General features: G+C 56.6%; 2 protein-coding genes across 2 annotated transcripts; both read left to right on the top strand.

Annotated features, from left to right (window-relative positions):
• The first annotated feature begins 2,423 nt into the window (after positions 1 to 2,423).
• NDUFS2 (NADH:ubiquinone oxidoreductase core subunit S2) lies at positions 2,424 to 12,268 on the top strand. The gene is made up of 14 exons (XM_045455287.1): positions 2,424 to 2,596; positions 3,418 to 3,524; positions 6,292 to 6,482; positions 8,448 to 8,568; positions 8,741 to 8,853; positions 9,117 to 9,191; positions 9,347 to 9,424; positions 9,601 to 9,686; positions 10,095 to 10,214; positions 10,892 to 11,021; positions 11,298 to 11,393; positions 11,573 to 11,656; positions 11,799 to 11,856; positions 12,049 to 12,268. Exons 1-14 carry the CDS (start codon positions 2,424 to 2,426, stop codon positions 12,084 to 12,086), a joined length of 1,470 nt encoding a protein of 489 aa, XP_045311243.1. The 3' UTR covers positions 12,087 to 12,268.
• A 539-nt stretch (positions 12,269 to 12,807) lies between these two features.
• FCER1G (Fc epsilon receptor Ig) lies at positions 12,808 to 16,854 on the top strand. The gene is made up of 5 exons (XM_045455303.1): positions 12,808 to 12,964; positions 15,634 to 15,725; positions 15,897 to 15,932; positions 16,309 to 16,329; positions 16,466 to 16,854. The coding sequence occupies exons 1-5, from the start codon at positions 12,916 to 12,918 to the stop codon at positions 16,526 to 16,528; spliced, it is 261 nt and encodes an 86-aa protein (XP_045311259.1). The 5' UTR covers positions 12,808 to 12,915; the 3' UTR covers positions 16,529 to 16,854.
• The last annotated feature ends 299 nt before the right edge of the window (positions 16,855 to 17,153 follow it).

Raw genomic sequence — 17,153 nt, forward strand, 5'->3', positions numbered from 1 at the left:
CTCTCTCCCTCAGGCTCCCCCGTTCCTGAGTTACCACTACCCACACTCTCCAAAGCCCGGAACAGCCATTCCGCCTCCATTCCCCCCAGGGCTCCCCCTCCCCACTTCCTGGCTCCCCATTTCCCTGGCCCAGCTCCCAGTAGCTTCCCCCAGGCTCTTGGCCCTGTTCCTGCCCACTCCCAACTGCCCTAAAACCCTCCCCCAGCCCCAAGTCAGCCAGCCCCCAGCACAGAAAGACTTGCTCTCTCAGGAACCCAGATGCACCCAAAGTCAACCCATCCTGGGGAATCCCCCCACCTGGCTCCCTCCTTTGGCCTCACATTGCCCCGAGAACACAACTATTCCCAGAATATCTAGTAATCTTTTATTTCTCACTGCCCATGAGACACGGACAGGGTGGAGGCAGGACTGTGTGTATAGGGAAATTAGGGTACTGAGAGGAACAGGAACCCGGTGCCTGGGGTGGGGAGAGTGCCTGGGGAGGAAGGGGCAGCATTCGGAGAAGGAAGTGGTTCTAGACGGGAGAGAACTCAGCAAAGAGGTCTTGGGGGGTGGACTCTGGAGGCAAGGAAGCAAGGGGTACAGAACGAGGGAAAATTTCTGCCCACCCCATGCTGTGGCCACTCCTTTCCCCAGGATATCCCCAGGAAAGAGAATGCAGTCGGCCGTGCCTTTCCTTTCCCAGAGGCAGATCACCTGCCCCTGCCCCCATTCCCCTATCCACTCTCTGCCTTGTCACCTCCTGTCTCCCAAATCATATCCGCCAGAACACTTCCTTTCCCCCTCCCTTCCTGCTCAGGTCACTAATACCTGCCCTGGTGCCCACCACTTCCGGAGTCACCCACCACATGCCCTGACTCTGGCCCTAACTCTGGAGGGGGTTGGGGCTGCAGGAGTCAGACAAAGGACAGGAGACCAGAGGGGGCAGGGGCAAGAGGAGCCATCACCAGAGGTCTCTTACTGCCCCTTTCCACCCCCCCCATCTGAGATGAGGACAAAGGGGGTGACTAAGCAATGAAAGACAAAGGGCCTCAGAATCAGAGCAGCAGCGTGTGGGGGTGTCGGCCGCAGGGAGAGGGCACAAAAGATGTAGTGTCCTAGGTAGCCCCCCAGGAGCCCTCACCCCGGTGCCAGCTCAAGTTGCCTCCAAGGCCAAGCAGCCCAGACTCGACCCTGACTTCTCCTGGGGCTGGATTAGGGTAAAGAAATGCAGTTCCCCCCCCCCAACACATTCACTGTGTCCAACTACAGGGGAAGAGAAGGCCCAGGGAAAGGGTGGGGGGGGGGGGGGGACGAGGGAGGCAGAGCCTCTGCCTGGCTGCCCAGTCCACCCCGGGGCCGGGCCCAGTCAGTTCCCACAGCCAGGGATGTGGCCCCACCCTTTGGTATGGTTCCCATTAGGTCAACTCCCAGGCTAGAAGTCTGGCTTTCCTCTCTTTCTCCACAGCTAAGAATTCCCTGCCTCTGCCACTTTCCTGGTCCGTCGGCCCCACCCTGCTGCACTGCTGGTGGGCTCTCAGGGACCCTGGTGCGGGGAGGGGGAGAGATTTGGGGAAGGCCTCTTTCCAGGCTCAGAGTGGGAGGGATGTGCAAACTCAGCGGGTGGCCCAGCGGGAGCTGGGTTTGGAGGCACGAGGGGAGGACAGAACCGGCCTCCAAGGCTGCAAAACACTTTGTCTGTTCCATACGGGACTGGGATCGGACTCCCGGTGGTACTACATCTCTACCCCGTCGCCAGGGGCCAGGACTAAGGCGGGGTCGGAAAGACCGGAGGGAAAAAGGGCTGACCCCCAGGGAAGTGGGGTGTGAGGCATCTCTCAGGTCGCTTCCTGGGTCTGCCATTCTGCAGCTTCTGGAAGCCTGGCAGACATCAGGGTCACCCACAGGGGGCCTCCCCGCCTCTTGGCCGAGGTGGCTCCTACACACCCAGCAGCCCACTCCAGTGCTGGTGGCCTTGGCGTCCTCCTCGTTTTTCATTTGGGTTTGGCGGGAGCTCTCGGGCCCGCCCAGCCCCGCTTGGGCCCCCTCTTCCCTAACCCACTCAGGCCGTCTGGAAACGAGCTGGCTTTCTCCGCTCCGAATCTCTTGGCAAAGCCTGGGGGTGCCCCGGGAGGGCCGTGCTCAGAAGCCGTCATCGGGAGCGGGGCTCGGGCAGGGGGCGGCCCCGGCGGGGCGCAGGGAAGCACCCGGGCGGGCGGGAGAGCGAGGGAGAGCCGGGCGGGCGGCAGGGCACACACAGAGGGTCCCGCGGGGGCCGCAAGCTGCTCCGGCTCCCGCCTCGGCGAGTCAGCCACGAGCGGCCAGGTGAACCGCGCCCCGCCGCCGCTCTGAGAGCGAAAGTGAAGCCCTGGCGCCGAACCCGGATGTAGTCGGCGGGCGCCCGCGACCCTGCCAGCTTCCAAGAGGGCGGCCCCGTGGCGCCAATGGGCGGGAAGCCCGCGAGGCGGCGCGCAGGAAGCACTTCCGCCCGTTCTCCTTCCCGCAGTCCGCGGCGGGGCAAGATGGCGGCGCTCAGGGCTCTGCGTAGCCTCCGCGGCGTGGCGGCCCAGGCGCTGCGGTCCGGGGTCGGGGGCCGGCTGCCCGTTCAGCCCAGCAGGTGAGACTCCGGGCAGCCCTCCACGCGCAGCCCCCGAGGCCAGGGTTTCTCGGGTCTGGGGTCTCCGTGGGCCCTGTGACCCCCCCCCCCCTCCAGGAAAGAATGACCCAGGCCGGTGACCCCCCTCGCCCAGGCCTTCTGTCTCGGGCTCCAGGATGCAGTGGCGCCCGCCCTGGCCGAGGGAGGAAAGAGGGTCTCGAGCTCTTTCTGCCAGGGGTGAAATCAGCGGAGGGGCGCCCGTGCCCTTGAACGTTAGTGATAGTGTCACCTTCCCCTTGTGCCTTGCTGCTTCTCCCGAACCTCATCACGGGTGGCGTGTGACTGCTAAAAAGTCTCGTTAGACGAGAAGAGGGAAGCACTGTTGCTGGAGATAAAGGAGGAGCACAAGCCAAGACACCTCCCTTGTCCCCGCGTCGGTCCCAGGGCATCACTCGGGTCTTAACCTGGGCCGAGCCGCGGAGCCGGCATGCCCCTCCCCCGCCACGCACCGGCCCGGGACACCTCTTAGTCTTTGGTTGACCGTGAATAAGCACCTTTCTTGCGTTCATATTCACCAAGGTGGAAAGAAGAATATGATGAGAAGTGGAAGATTGAATTAGGATCCCTAACCTTGCATGCCCAGGAGTGACCAGGAATTAGGCTGTTAGTAGCAATGGAGCCTCTAGAGGTCCAGCTCGTTCTGCCTAAGCTCTGCTGTGTGTCAGTCACTTGGCTTTGGAGAATCCCAGGCACTTCCCTGGGCCCGCCTGAGAGTGAACGGGAACAGAGGAACCAAGCCCTGTTGAGGCCCCTGTGTCCAGGATCTGTCTTTAACTCCCTAGAGGTTCTCGGCAATGGCAGCCAGATATGGAATGGGCAGAGCAGTTTGGGGGAGCGGTCATGTACCCCACCAAGGAAACGGCCCACTGGAAGCCTCCGCCTTGGAATGGTGAGTTCCCAGAGCTCCTGTCCCAACTCACACCCATCCCTGCCCCACGCTGTTTTCCAAATGCTCTTGAGCTCTCTGTCAAGGCAAGTTTTAGCAACCCCCCTGCCCTGTGCCATTTTTGCTGATTTTACTAGCAATGCCACAGACACGATAACGGTGATAGGAGGGCAGGTATTTGTCAAGCAGAGAAGGAAAGGAAGAACATTCCAGGAGAAAAAGAGTAGGTCCCAGTCAACCCTTGAAGGTCCCTACCAGATTTATCTTTCTCACTGCAGCTTTTTCCAGAGGTTCAGTATATTTCCATGTCCCTTGGTAGCCAAGGTGGTTTTTCAAACCTTCAAAGGCACTGCTAGTTGCTTTTCAAAAACGTCACGGTAACAGTAGCTGAGTGCTTTCCAGGTGTCAGGAGTTTTGTATGACTTATTGCACTTAGTCCTTGCAACAACTCCATGAGAATGATGCCAGTATCGTACCGCTTTGGAGGAAATTATGGTGCAGGGAGATTAAAACTTGATCAAGGACACATAATTGGATTTGTGTCTGGGTCTGTGCGACTCCAAAGCTCATGGTGAAGGATTTGCGTTGCAAAGTTAAGCTCTGGCTTCAAACCTCAACTCTCCATTTACCGGTGAGTAAAGCGGCTATCTCACAGCATCACTGTAAGGATTAAGTGAGATTGTAACGTGGACCAGTTAGTGTAGTGACTGGCACATGGTAAGTTCCTCCGTTAAGTATTGTCATTAACGGATACTGATAATTGAGCCACTACACCCTACTGCCTGCCAGCACTAATCTGTCTCTGTGTAGGTGAGAGTTTCACAGATACTTCCTTGTTCCTGAGATTTGATCTTTGTTGATTCCATAGCCTGGGATGCTCTTCTCTGCCTATTTGAATCATTCCCTGTATTTAAGAACCAGCTCTTGGGGCGCCTGGGTGGCGCAGTCGGTGAAGCGTCCGACTTCAGCCAGGTCACGATCTCGCGGTCCGTGAGTTCGAGCCCCGCGTCAGGCTCTGGGCTGACGGCTCAGAGCCTGGAGCCTGTTTCCGATTCTGTGGCTCCCTCTCTCTCTGCCCCTCCCCCGTTCATGCTCTGTCTCTCTCTGTCCCAAAAATAAATAAACATTGAAAAAAAAAAAAATTAAGAACCAGCTCTTGGGGCGCCTGTGTGGCTCAGTCGGTTAAGCCCCCGATTTGGGCTCAGGTCATGATCTCACAGCCTGTGAGTTCGAGCCCCGCATCGGGCTTTGTGCTGATAGCTCGGAGCCTGGAGCCTGCTTCGGATCCTGTGTCTCCCTCTCTCTCCGCCCGTCTCCCACTTGCACTCTGCCTCTTTCACAAAGATAAATAAATGTTAAAAGTTAAAAAAAAAAAAAAACAAAAAAACCCAAAAACCAGCTCAGATCCTGCCTTAGTGAATTCTTCACAGTATTCTTTTCTTCCTTTAAATATTTAACCGCTAAGCCACTTAGTTGGTAACCCCGTTACTAGTTTCTCACGTGTACTCATTTCCCAAATTAAATTGTATGCTTTTTGAGGGTAACAGCTGTCATTCGGTGGTAGCAAGAACTAAATAGACATTTCCTGAGTAGTTGGGCATTCCTCAGATCGATTTGGAAGGCAGGGTATCATGGTGGTTAAGAGCGTGGGCCCTGAGGGGCGCCTCAGTGGCTCAGTTGTTTGAACATCTGACTCTTGACTTCCGCTCAGGTCACGATCTCACGGTTCGTGAGGTTGAGCCCTGCGTCAGGCTCTGCGCTGACAGCGTGGGATTCTCTCTCCTCCTCCTCCTCTTCTCTCTCTCTCTCTCTCAAAATAAACATACTTAAAAAAAAAAAAAAAAAGCTGAACGAGCTGAGCTAAATCCTGGCTCTGCCACTTGCTAGCTGTCTGAGAAATCATTTATCTTCTCTGGCCTCAGCGTCCCCAACAAGATAAAGATAATAATAGAATGTACTACTCGTATGGTTATTAGGGGAATTAAGTTAATGAAAATCAGTGAAGGGCTTAGGTTGGTGGTTGGTACCCAGTAAGAGCTATACAAGTGTTATCGGTATTATCTTTAAAAAGGTCTGGGCGGGGGGGGCACTTGGGTGGCTCAGTCTGTTAAGTGTCCGACTTCGGCTCAAGTCCTGATCTCACGATGCGTGGGTTCGAGCCCCGCGGCAGGCTCTGTGCTGACAGCTTAGAGCCTGGAACCTGCTTCAGATTCTGTGTCTCCCTCTCTCTCTGCTCCTCCTCTGCTCGTGCTGTCTCTCTCTCTCTCTCTCTCTCAAAAATAAACATTAAAAAAAAAGGAAAGGACTCTGGGAAACATGGAAGGGGGAGATTTGGGTGCCTGGGTGGCTCCGTCGGTTAAGTGTCCCAACTCTTGATTTCGGCTCAGATCATGATCTCACAGTTTGTGAGTTCAAGCCCCACTTGGGCTCTGTGCTGGCAGCATGGAGTCTGCTTGGGATTCTCTCTCTCTCTCTCTCTCTCTCTCTCTCTCTCTCTGCCCCTCCCCCACTGGTGCTTTCTCTGTCTCTGAAAAGTAAATAAACTCTAACAGAAAAAGAAAGAGCAAGGTTTGTGCGTGGTCCCCCCTCATGAGAAAATCTCGATCTCCCTTCCCGTTTTTCCGTGTAATGGTCTTCTTCCCCGTTACGTTGGCAGTTGGGAAGTTAACAAGGTGTGGATTGGTGAGGTGAAAGAGGGACGGGGAGAGGCTGACTCCTTGCTGTCTCCGGGGAGTCACCATTTGGCTCTGAACTATTTCCCACTTCTCAGATGTGGACCCTCCAAAGGACACAATGGTGACGAACCTGACCCTGAACTTTGGGCCCCAGCACCCAGCAGCCCATGGAGTCCTGCGACTAGTGATGGAGTTGAGTGGGGAGATGGTGCGCAAGTGTGACCCCCACATCGGGCTGCTGCACCGAGGAACTGAGAAGCTCATTGAATACAAGACCTATCTGCAGGTGTGAGGGCGAACAGGGGCCTGCTGACGGGACCTAGGCATGCTGTAGCCTGGGGCATTGCCAGTTTGCTGCCCCCAAAACCCCCGGGGGAGGAGGGTGTTGAGGATGCAAGGACCGTTTTGGTTGGAGGACGGAGGGACGTCGCAAGGGATGTTTGAAATCCATCCAGATCTGGTTTATCCAGCAGAAATGCTTTGGAGCCGGAACTACACCACCGGCTTTTCTCCGGCTGACTTTTGGCTGACCCCTTTCCCCTTTTTCGAGTGCCTCAGTTTCCCTGTTCTTATCATACCAATACGTCAAAGCCGCGATCCCTGGGGGCAGGGAAAGGGGGGAGAGACGTCAGTTCCCTAGGACGAACAGCCGATTCTCGTATCTTCCGGCTGTCTTAAGTTTGTTTTCGAAACACTCAGTGAGTCAGAGTGACCGAGAGAGAGTTTGTGGCAGTGTGCCGTGTTTCAGGAGAGCTGTGTGACCCCCAGTGGTGAGGGTCAGTTTTGAAGGAATCGGAGCTGGGGTGAGCATCTGAAAGTTTTGTCTTAGTGTCATGAGGAGAGGGCTTGATGACACAGGGTGACGGGGTTAGGACAGAGCCAGCTGACTAGACTGCGCTGCCCCCGAGAGTCTAGGCACCGATGGTTTCTGGTCCCAGAGACCGTGGAGCTAAACGGTGCGGCACTAACCCGCGTCACAGTGACATCAGGACAAGAACTGGCTGTCCCCGAGAGGGCCGTCGTAGCCCCGCCCCCTTCCTGGAAGCTGAAGCTGGTTCAGTGGTTCGGCAGACAGCTAGACTTGGCTTTCCTGGTGTCCCGGGGAAAGAACCCTTTCTCCCCAACTGTTCCCGCCAGAAGCCACTCCAGTCCTTCTCAGGGCCCTGTCTTCCTGAAATCTCTCACTCACCCGATCACTCTGGCAGACTTGTGGGCCAGAGGAGCGTTGGCTGTGGTGTGCCGGGGCCAGCTCAAGCCTGCTCGCCAGAACAGAGTGTTATGTTTCCGGGCATTTTGTGAGCCAGTTGTTAAACGTAGCCATTACTGAAAATTAAATGATCTTGGCTTACAATTGATTGATTGATTGATTGATTTTTTAATAATTTTTTTTTAACGTTTTATTTATTTTTGAGACAGGGAGAGACAGAGCATGAACAGGGGAGGGTCAGAGAGAGGGAGACACAGAATCTGAAACAGGCTCCAGCGGGGGCACCTGGGTGGCTCAGTCGGTTAAGCGGCCGACTTCGGCTCAGGTCATGATCTCACGGTCCGTGAGTTCGAGCCCCGCGTCGGGCTCTGTGCTGACAGCTCAGAGCCTGGAGCCTGTTTCAGATTCTGTGTCTCCCTCTCTCTGACCCTCCCCCGTTCATGCTCTGTCTCTCTCTGTCTCAAAAATAAATAAAGGTTAAAAAAAAAAAATTAAAAGAAACAGGCTCCAGGCTCTGAGCGGTCAGCACAGAGCCCGACGCGGGGCTCGAACTCACGGACCGTGAGATCACGACCTGAGCCGAAGTCGGCCGCTTAACCGACTGAGCCACCCAGGCGCCCCTTGGCTTACGATTTAATAAATTATATCAAAAGCCAGGGTAAGAAGTACTCAAAGCTCATCATTTTCTTATTTGACTCCTCTGTGCTCCTGAGTGATTGTATTGTCTCTGCATGGCAGAGACTGTGCTCCCCTGCCCAGTGCTGTGCTCAGTTGTGTAACGTTGGTAGCTTAAAGCTGGCCCTGCTGGAGTATTTTCACCGTGGAAATGGGCACACGCAACAAATCACCCCTTCAGAGATTTGACTTTTAAAGAAACATTTACCAGCATGCTACTGGATATCGGGTACTGCCTTGTTTAGCTCCGGAGACTCGAAGGCTAATGCAGCGTTGACTTTTGCTGCCCACTGAGAGCAGTGGTTTTTGACAGGCAGCCTGAGGGCTCCTGGCCTGTCGGGTGTGACCCAGGTTCTTCCTTCTTCCCAGGCTCTTCCATACTTTGACCGGCTAGACTATGTGTCCATGATGTGTAATGAGCAGGCCTACTCACTGGCTGTGGAGAAGTTACTCAACATCCAGCCTCCGCCCCGGGCACAGTGGATCCGAGGTATGCCCGTCTCCTTCCCGTGGCCCCGCTGTGAGCGCAGCCTAGTGCCCCTCCCGCACCATTCCCATCGTGGGAGCATCCGACCCAGGCTTAGTTTGCAGACCCTAGACGCCGCCCAGAACTGCTGCGTCCACTCGCTGTCGATCCTCTCGCCGTCTTCCTGTCTCTACAGTGCTGTTTGGAGAAATCACACGGCTTTTGAACCACATTATGGCTGTGACCACACATGCCCTGGACATTGGGGCTATGACCCCTTTCTTCTGGATGTTTGAAGAGAGGGAGAAGGTGAGAGAAGGAGGAAAGGATAGGATAGGCAGGGAGGTACAGGAAGTGGAGAAGGTAGGAAGGAGCCAAGGGACGGAAAGGAGACAGAACGAAGAACATGTAGAGGAAGAAGGTCTATTTAACTTGGCTTCTGTCCTTGCGGAACTCTGTGTCATGAGGGGTTGGTTGGGCACAAGAAGGCAGAGGGCAGGGGAGTGGACCACCATGTTGCTGGACTTAGGGGCCCAGGACTTTGTCACTAATTCCCAGTGTGTCCTATCAAGATGTTTGAATTCTACGAGCGCGTGTCTGGGGCTCGGATGCATGCTGCCTACGTCCGGCCAGGAGGTGTGCACCAGGTGAGCGGACTCCCCTGCCTTCTTGAACTTTCAGTCCATGCCTGTATCCTCTGTGGCCACTGGAGGGCAGCCCCGGCTGATGGAAACGCCAACCCTGTAGCCCTGGGGCAGGGAGGCTGAGCTGTACTCTCTGTCCTTCTCCGTTTGGCTTCTAGGACCTACCCCTTGGGCTTATGGATGACATTTATGAGTTTTCTAAGAACTTCTCACTTCGGATTGATGAGTTGGAAGAGGTAAGGTAGGAACTGGTGGGAAGAGTCCCTCTTTTCCTCTCAAGAAAGGCTTGTGGGCTTTAGTGTATGTGCTGCCAAAGCAGCTTGTGGGTTTTAGTCCCTAGTTGTAAAGAGATACAGAGGCATTTGGAGGGCGGTGTGGAGGGTGTTCACGCTCCGGTTTTCTTGATCGATAGATGCTGACCAACAACAGGATCTGGCGAAATCGGACAGTCGACATTGGGGTCGTAACAGCCGAAGACGCACTTAACTATGGATTTAGGTGGGAGGAATGACTTCTCTCCTTAGGGGGCGCCGGGGGGGGGGGGGGGGGGCGGGGCTCGGTCGGCTAAGCGTCCAACTCGGTTTTGGCTCCAGTCACGATCTCACGGTTTGTGAGTTCGAGCCCCGCATCGGGCTCTGCACTGACAGCGCGGAGCCTGCTTGGGATCCTCTCCCTCTGCCCCTCCCCTGCTCTCTTGCACACTCTCTCTCTCTTTCTCTCTCAAAATAAATATTAAAAAAAAAAAAAAGACTTCTCTCCTTGGGCACGGGGTAGTTCCAGCCTGATATCTTGGCTTCGGGAAGGTGTGGCGCCTTCCGGGCCAGGCTCCGAGCGTGGGGGCTGAAGAAAGCGTGCCTCCTCTCTTGGTCTGTGGAAAGTGACCCTTGTTCCCATCGTGCCCCACAGTGGCGTGATGCTGCGGGGCTCAGGCATCCAGTGGGACCTGCGGAAGACCCAGCCCTATGATGTGTACGACCAGGTGGACTTTGATGTTCCTATAGGCTCTCGAGGGGACTGCTACGACAGGTAAGGCCCATGTCCCCTCGGCTCGTTTTCCAGCTGCTTCCCCTCGTCTGACTTGTCTCTTGGCTACTTTCTTTATGCCCGTATTTTCCCATATCTGCTGGAGCTCTTGTGTCTGTTAAACAAGGTGGTTTTTTGAAGCACTTTCACGGGTGTACATCTTATTTTGCCCTCATCCTCGTGTTTTAGATGGAACTAGTTTTGGCTGAGAAAGCCGAGGCGTAAAGAAGGGAGCGATCGGCCTGGATTATCCTGTTAGTGGGGGTTGAGACTAGAATCCTCCTGACCCGGGGCTCTTGCCACCAGAGTCTAAGCTTCACGTTCCATTCTTGTTTGCTGACCCTGAATGAGATTTGCTTGTTTTCTTTTCGAGTCAATTTGACCCTTACCCATTCTGCGGCCCGAGAAGTGTCTAAGAGGGCAATTGAAGAGGGAAGTGCTGCAGGGCACGGTAGGGGGAGAAGGTCAGGAGAGGACAGGGGGCAGGAGCCAGTACCGGAACCAGAAGACTGTAGGTTTTACCTGGGGCCAAGCCAAGCAGAGATCCCGCACTAGGAGAAAAGAGGAAGGGGAAAAAGTCAGCCAGCCCTTTGCGGGTCAGCCACGGGCGTCCTTCCCGGCCTCACGTCCCGTGCCCTGACCGGTCCTCTCTCGCTCTGAGCCTGTCTCCTCCACCCCAGGTACCTGTGTCGGGTAGAGGAGATGCGCCAGTCCCTTCGGATCATCTTGCAGTGTCTCAACAAGATGCCTCCTGGGGAGATCAAGGTCGATGATGCCAAAGTGTCTCCGCCTAAGCGAGCAGAGATGAAGGTTGGCCCCGGGAAGAGGGCAAAGGGAAAGGGGCCAGCAGCCAGGGAGGGGTACCCTCAGATGACCTCCTCCTCCTCAGTTTTCCTTTTTGGAAGAATTCGCCATATGAGTCTCAACCTCCCGTAGCCTCCTCTGTCCCTCTGTCTTCTCTGCTTTCTCGCTCGCCGTGTGGGTTTTAGTTTCCCCGAGGATAGAGGTTATTTTCTGTGCTGGGGAGGGGGAGGCCCGGGAAACCTTTGGACCGGCTTACCGATGCTCCCTTTTTCCTCTTTCCAGACTTCCATGGAATCACTGATCCACCATTTTAAGTTGTATACAGAGGGCTACCAGGTTCCCCCGGGGGCCACGTACACCGCCATCGAGGCTCCTAAGGTGAGGAGGGACGGGGAAGGATAAGGCTGGCTGTGCGCTGGGGGACCGGAGACAGATGTCCAAGTAGCTGCTTGGTCGCCAGCGCGAGTGAGGACACGCGGGCCGATAGAGAGGTTTTTCTGGGCAGAGGAGAGCGTTCTTCCTGTTAACGGAGGCAGCGACCTTTCTTCCTTGGACAGGGAGAGTTCGGGGTGTACCTGGTGTCCGATGGCAGTAGCCGCCCTTACCGATGCAAGATCAAGGCTCCTGGTTTCGCCCACCTGGTAAGAACCGACCCCGGTGACTCTCCCTCCAGTAGAGGAGTCCGTGATTTCTGACCTTGGTTGAGATTTTCACGCACTTTCCTTGCTTCTCCTCCCACCCTGCTAATCTTGCCTAACACTGTTGCTGTCTCCATCTCTCCAGGCCGGTTTGGACAAGATGTCAAAGGGACACATGCTGGCGGACGTTGTTGCCATTATAGGTACGCGGCCTGTCTTGTAACAGAGATGCCACAGACGAGGGAGTTCGGGACTCTGATTCGGGGCGGAAAGCGAACACTTCCTGTTCAGCACAGACAATGGGCCCAGAGCCACATCCTCAGTCTCCTGGGCACGGTGATGGGTTCTGGATTTTGGGTAACACCGCGTTTTTCCTCCTCCCGTCGGTCTCTTAGGTACCCAAGATATTGTGTTCGGAGAAGTGGATCGGTGAGCAGGGGAACAGCGTTTGATCTCCCTGCCGGTCTGCTTCCTCCTCGGAGCCTGGCCGTCTCTGGAAAGGGACTCTGTGTGTGTGTGTGTGTACACGTGCGTGAACATTTAGCTGTCAGGCTTTCCGTGCATGTACCAGAAAAGGAGAAATTATAATAAATAAGCCGCCTTCTGGCCCCTGTGCCCAAACTTCTGGTATGTCTTCCTCAGTATCTTACTGCCTTTCACTTTGCTAGGAAACTCAAGAATGTTAATTAATTAACCCTGCTCTTCTCTCTGAGACTCGGTTCTTGACAGTCTTTCCTGTTCCTCGCCACCCCCTTCTCTGACTCTTGTCCTTCCCACTTCTCCATTCCCCGTTTCCTCTTTTCCCCTCGGTTCCCCCCTGCCCAGAATTCGCTGCCTACGCAAATTGGTAAACCCCTCTGCCTCTGCCCAAGTCCTGGGTCAAGCGTCATGTGCAAGGGAAAGGGCTGTGGTGGGCTCTCAGGGAATTTGAAGGGACGGTTTATTCCAGATGTGTCTGAACAGGGCGGGGGTGACGGCGGGTGGACGTGGTCTTTCTCAAGCGCGGGAGTCCCCCTTTCCCCTGGTAGCAGGGGCCTGGTCGCTGAAGGCCTGAGGCGCGAGAGCCCATATCAAGCTCCCTCCGTTGGCCCTTCCGGGAGCCGCCCGGGCTCTAATGCAGGAAGGGGAAGGGGCCGAAGCTGGGGGAAGGCGGGGCAGGAAGGGGGGAACTCTGTGGTCAGGGAGCCACTCGCTGAGCACAGCTGCACAGTGCTGGCAGCGCGTCTGATCCCCGGCTCGCCGCCCTTCAACTCCGGCCCAAGATGATTCCAGCTGTGCTCTTGATCGTCCTCCTTTCGGTGGAACAAGCAGGTGAGCGGGTTTGGTGCGGGTTTGGTGCGAACCGGGCTCCGGGCTGGGAGTCAAGGGCACGCGTCTGGGGGCCAAGGCAGGGGCAGAGGCGGGCTGGCGGCGGGCAGGTGGGCGCGGGGCTCAGATGGACACCGAGACCTTGAGGCTGGTCCCGTCTGGTCCCCATCGGGGTGCGAGAGTCGTGGTTCCCTCCCTTGTGGTCTGGACTCCTTCAGGATCGATCGCGGGCAAGGCTTCAGCGTGGCAGGGAATGGTTGTGTGATGTAGGGCCGGTCTGGGGAGAAGCTCCCTTCCCCATGATCAGCATTTCCTGTGTGGTGTCTTTGGGCCGGTCCGCCGGGAGGTGATCTCTAGCTGGTTAACGATACTGACAGAGCCCCTTCAGGAAGGCGGGAGCCCGTCCTTAGGCTTGGGAGTGAGGCAAGGACAACCAAAATAGACCCGTGTTCTGCCGCCGTGGGCCATCTCCGGCGTAGACCATTCTGCCAACAGCCGCCATGAGTGTGGGCAGCACTCGATGCCCGACTCCGGAGGCCTGAGCACCAGCCAAGAGATGGGGGCAGATGTGGGGAGTTCTCAGCAGCTCTAGGTTTCCGGTCACTCAGTGTTCGTTCTTTCTCTCTCTCTCTCTCTCTCTTTCTTTCTTTCTTTCTTTCTTTTTCTTTCTTTCTTTCTTTCTTTCTTTCTTTCTTTCTTTCTTTCTTTCTTTCTTTCTTTCTTTCTTTCCCTCTCTCTTTTTCTTTCTTTCTTTAATGTTTATTCATTTTTGAGAGACAGAGACAGAGTGTGAGCAAGGGAGGGGCAGAGAGAGAGAGGGAGACACAGAATCCGAAACAGGCTCCAGGCTCTGAGCTGTCAGCACAGAACCCGACGCAGGACTCGAGCTCACAAACGGTGAGATCCTGACCTGAGCCGAAGTCAGACGCTCAACCGACCGAGCCACCCAGGCGCCCCGGTCACTCAGTTTCTTGACTCGCCACCCCTTGCTCGCTTTGGGCCGTCCGTGTGTATGGTTTTTGAAGAGGGTTGCTGCTGAGGCTTGGGGAGGAGGGGGTGAGTGAAACGTCAGGGAGATGGGACATTGAAAGATTGGGGGGGGGGTCCAGCAGCGCCCCTGTGCAGCGGAGAGAGGGAGGGATTCCATGACTGCCAGCATGCTGCTGTGAGGCGAGAACAGAGCAGGGGCACTGAGGCAGAGGGAGGGGCAGGAGCTCTGACAGCAGAGAGCCTGGAGTTGAGCTCCAGCTCTCTCCCTTCATCCTCTGGCCCTCCAGGAGTTAACTTAGCTCTCCCCAGCCTCAGTTTCTTCATTCGTAAAATGGCAACCACGGTGTCTCCCCCCCCGCCCCCCACCCCACCCCACGGGGTAGTTTTGAGATTTAGGCGGTATTGCGTGAAAGCGCGTCAGGGCATAGAAATTACTCCACTGACCTCACTCGTGTGCCCACGAGCCCTTCAGATAGGGGCTGAGGGCAGACGGGGGCTGGTGCTCAGACCCTGTTTGTTTCTTTTAAGTTTTTATTATGTATTTTTGAGAGAGGGAGACACACAGAGCATGAGCAAGGGAGGGGCAGAGAGAGAGGGAGACACCGAATCCGAAGCGGGCTCCAGGCTCCAAGCGGTCAGCACACCCCGACACCGGGTGCGAACCCGCAAACCTTGAGGTCATGACCCAAGCTGAAGTCAGACGCTTAACCGACCGAGCCACCCAGGCGCCCCCTCCCCAACCCTTGTTTGATTTTTGTTTTGAGTTTCTGTATTTATTTTGAGAGAGAGAAAAAACCCAAGCAGGTTCCCCACCACCAGCACGGAGCCCCTTGCAGGGCTCAAGCTCCCCAACCGCGAGACCGTGGCCTGAGCCGAAATCAAGAGTCGGCGGCTTAAGTGACTGAGCCACCCAGGCGCCCCGCTGTTTGGTTTTTTTGTTTTTTTTTTTTTGATTGCACAAAACTTCCTCTCTCCGCGGCCCAGGGTGAGTGAGTAACAGGGCAGAGTGTCCGGACACGGAATCCAAGCCTGCAGTCATCCCGCCGAGGCTGGGCCGAGACGCTCTCCCGGCCGTGCGCAGAGCCATCGGGATCTGTGAGGCCTAGGAGAGCAGACACCTGTTTTCCCACTTCGACGTGTCTGGCGGTGGGCCCGAGGGTGATGAGGCTGGGGCTCAGGGATAACCAATAGCTGCCTTCCCTCCCTTCCCCGGCTCACATCCTTCCTGTCCAGCCCTCAGCCACAGGTCACAGGACTCAGCAGAGACACTCCTGTGGTTTCTTCAGTGAAATTTGTCACCGCCTGTCCGTCACCCTGCCCCTCTGGGCTGAGGTTTCGGTCTCAGCCCAGTGAACTCAGATAAGTCCCTTGAGGGCTGTGAAGTGCTCAGTGGCGCCCGAGGAGCCGACAGCGCGAACCCAGGGGGCTCGGCTCTTAGCACCCACCTGTAGGGCGCCATCGAAGTGGTGCCCTCCGTGCTTCCTGTCCTAGCCCTGCCCTAGTGCGAGGGAGAAGCGGGTAAGCCGAGAGGAATAGGATCCAGAGAGCAAGCTCCAGTGTCTCTGTCCTCGGAGCCTCCCCGCCAGGCCCCGTCCTACCTGCCAGAGGCCTTTCCCTTCTGTCCCCTGGATGCCAGATCTTCCCTGATGCCCCGACCCCTCGGGCCCCCTCTGTCCCCTCAGCCGCCCTGGGAGAGCCTCAGCTCTGCTACATCTTGGATGCCATCCTGTTCTTGTATGGTATCGTCCTCACCCTGCTCTACTGCCGACTCAAGGTAAGGCTGGGGGAGGCTCGGAGTGGGGAGAGGGCTGGCAAGAGGCATGGGAGGGCCGGCCGAGCAGCAGGGCTTCGAGGAGCGGGAATGGCAGGGGCTCCCCACGAAGTTAGGAGGGACGGGGTTGGGCCACTAACTCCGCCGTTACTGACTACCTTTCCCCCACTCCAGATCCAAGTGCGGAAGGCGGCGATAGCCAGCTATGAGGTATGGACCCTTCCACGCGTGGGGGTCGGTTTGACGGCCTCTCGGCCTCCGGGAGGGCGTGAGTCTTGGGTGCCGACCGGCACGAGCTTCAGAGCCCCCGCCCCCACACTCCATCCCTAGCCAAGTCACGAGTGGAATATTCGGCGGGTGACCAGGGAGGGTCACGTGGAGAGTGACCATGAGCACGGGCGGGTTGGATGTGGTGTGTTATGTGCGTTGGTGGCCATGTGGGCACGTGGCGTTCCCGCCCTGGAGTGTCGCTGCGAGGACCCTCCCGCCCCGGGGGCCTGCCACCTCCCCGGGAGGGGACGACGCTGCTGCGGGACCCTGAAGGAGGGGCGGGTCTCTCATGCCTTTGCCCCTTTTGCCTCCGCAGAAATCAGATGGCATTTACACGGTGAGTGACCCTGTCTCCCTCCACCCCAGCCCCGGGAAGTCGGCAGAAGAGGGTGGGATTTTGTGTGACTGTTGGAAGACACGGGGTCTGTGGGGGTGGGTGGGAGCCCTGACCATCCTCTGACCTCCGACCCCAGGGCCTGAGCACCCGGAACCAGGAGACTTATGAGACCCTGAAGCATGAGAAACCACCCCAGTAACTTTAGGACAGATGCCCTTGGCCGCATCCTTCCGCACCTGTTCTCCTAGCCCTCATGGTCGGCGTCACACATGCCTCCCGTTAATGCCAGCTGACCCCGTCTCTGCAATGATGCTATGCCCGCCCCCCCCTCCACCACCCCCCCCCCCCCGGTTAATGTGCACACCGGTTCTTCCTCCCCGTCGAAGACCTGTGCTCAGATGCTAGTCATGAACGTTTATATTTTCGCTTCCCCTCCTTTCCTCCCCCTTCTCTTTCCCATCTCCAACCCCCACTCGACAATGACAAGAGAGGACCACCAATAAAGCCGCCACAGACTGGACCCTATTCGTTCATTTACCACGTATTTATTCAGCCTCCACCGGGCACTAGGCTGGGTTCTGAAGATACCATTTTTAAGTAAACAGCCCCTCACCTTACAGAGCTCACAATCCAACAGACATCAGGCTGACCCTTGCCTGGTCAAAGGGACGAAAGCTGACTGTGGTGGCTGGGGCCGAGGCCGGGGGGTGGGCAGGAATGAGACCCCCGGCCCCAGGTTCTCTGGCATGGAGCTCGAACAGGGAGTGAAGTGTTGGGAGTCTGGGCCCATTTAGAAACATTGGAACCCAAGAAACGACGCCCGC

Source organism: Leopardus geoffroyi, chromosome C3, assembly GCF_018350155.1.
Source record: "Leopardus geoffroyi isolate Oge1 chromosome C3, O.geoffroyi_Oge1_pat1.0, whole genome shotgun sequence".
Taxonomy (NCBI): Eukaryota; Metazoa; Chordata; class Mammalia; order Carnivora; family Felidae; genus Leopardus; species Leopardus geoffroyi.

Coding starts and splice junctions, on each gene's coding strand:
- NDUFS2 (XM_045455287.1), top strand. CDS start 2,424: ATGGGCGGGAAGCCCGCGAGGCGGCGCGCAGGAAGCACTTCCGCCCGT. Junction 2,597..3,417: donor CTGCCCGTTCAGCCCAGCAG/GTGAGACTCCGG, acceptor TTAACTCCCTAG/AGGTTCTCGGCAATGGCAGC. Junction 9,192..9,346: donor GGCCAGGAGGTGTGCACCAG/GTGAGCGGACTC, acceptor TTTGGCTTCTAG/GACCTACCCCTTGGGCTTAT.
- FCER1G (XM_045455303.1), top strand. CDS start 12,916: ATGATTCCAGCTGTGCTCTTGATCGTCCTCCTTTCGGTGGAACAAGCA. Junction 15,726..15,896: donor TGCTCTACTGCCGACTCAAG/GTAAGGCTGGGG, acceptor CCCCCACTCCAG/ATCCAAGTGCGGAAGGCGGC. Junction 15,933..16,308: donor CGGCGATAGCCAGCTATGAG/GTATGGACCCTT, acceptor TTGCCTCCGCAG/AAATCAGATGGCATTTACAC.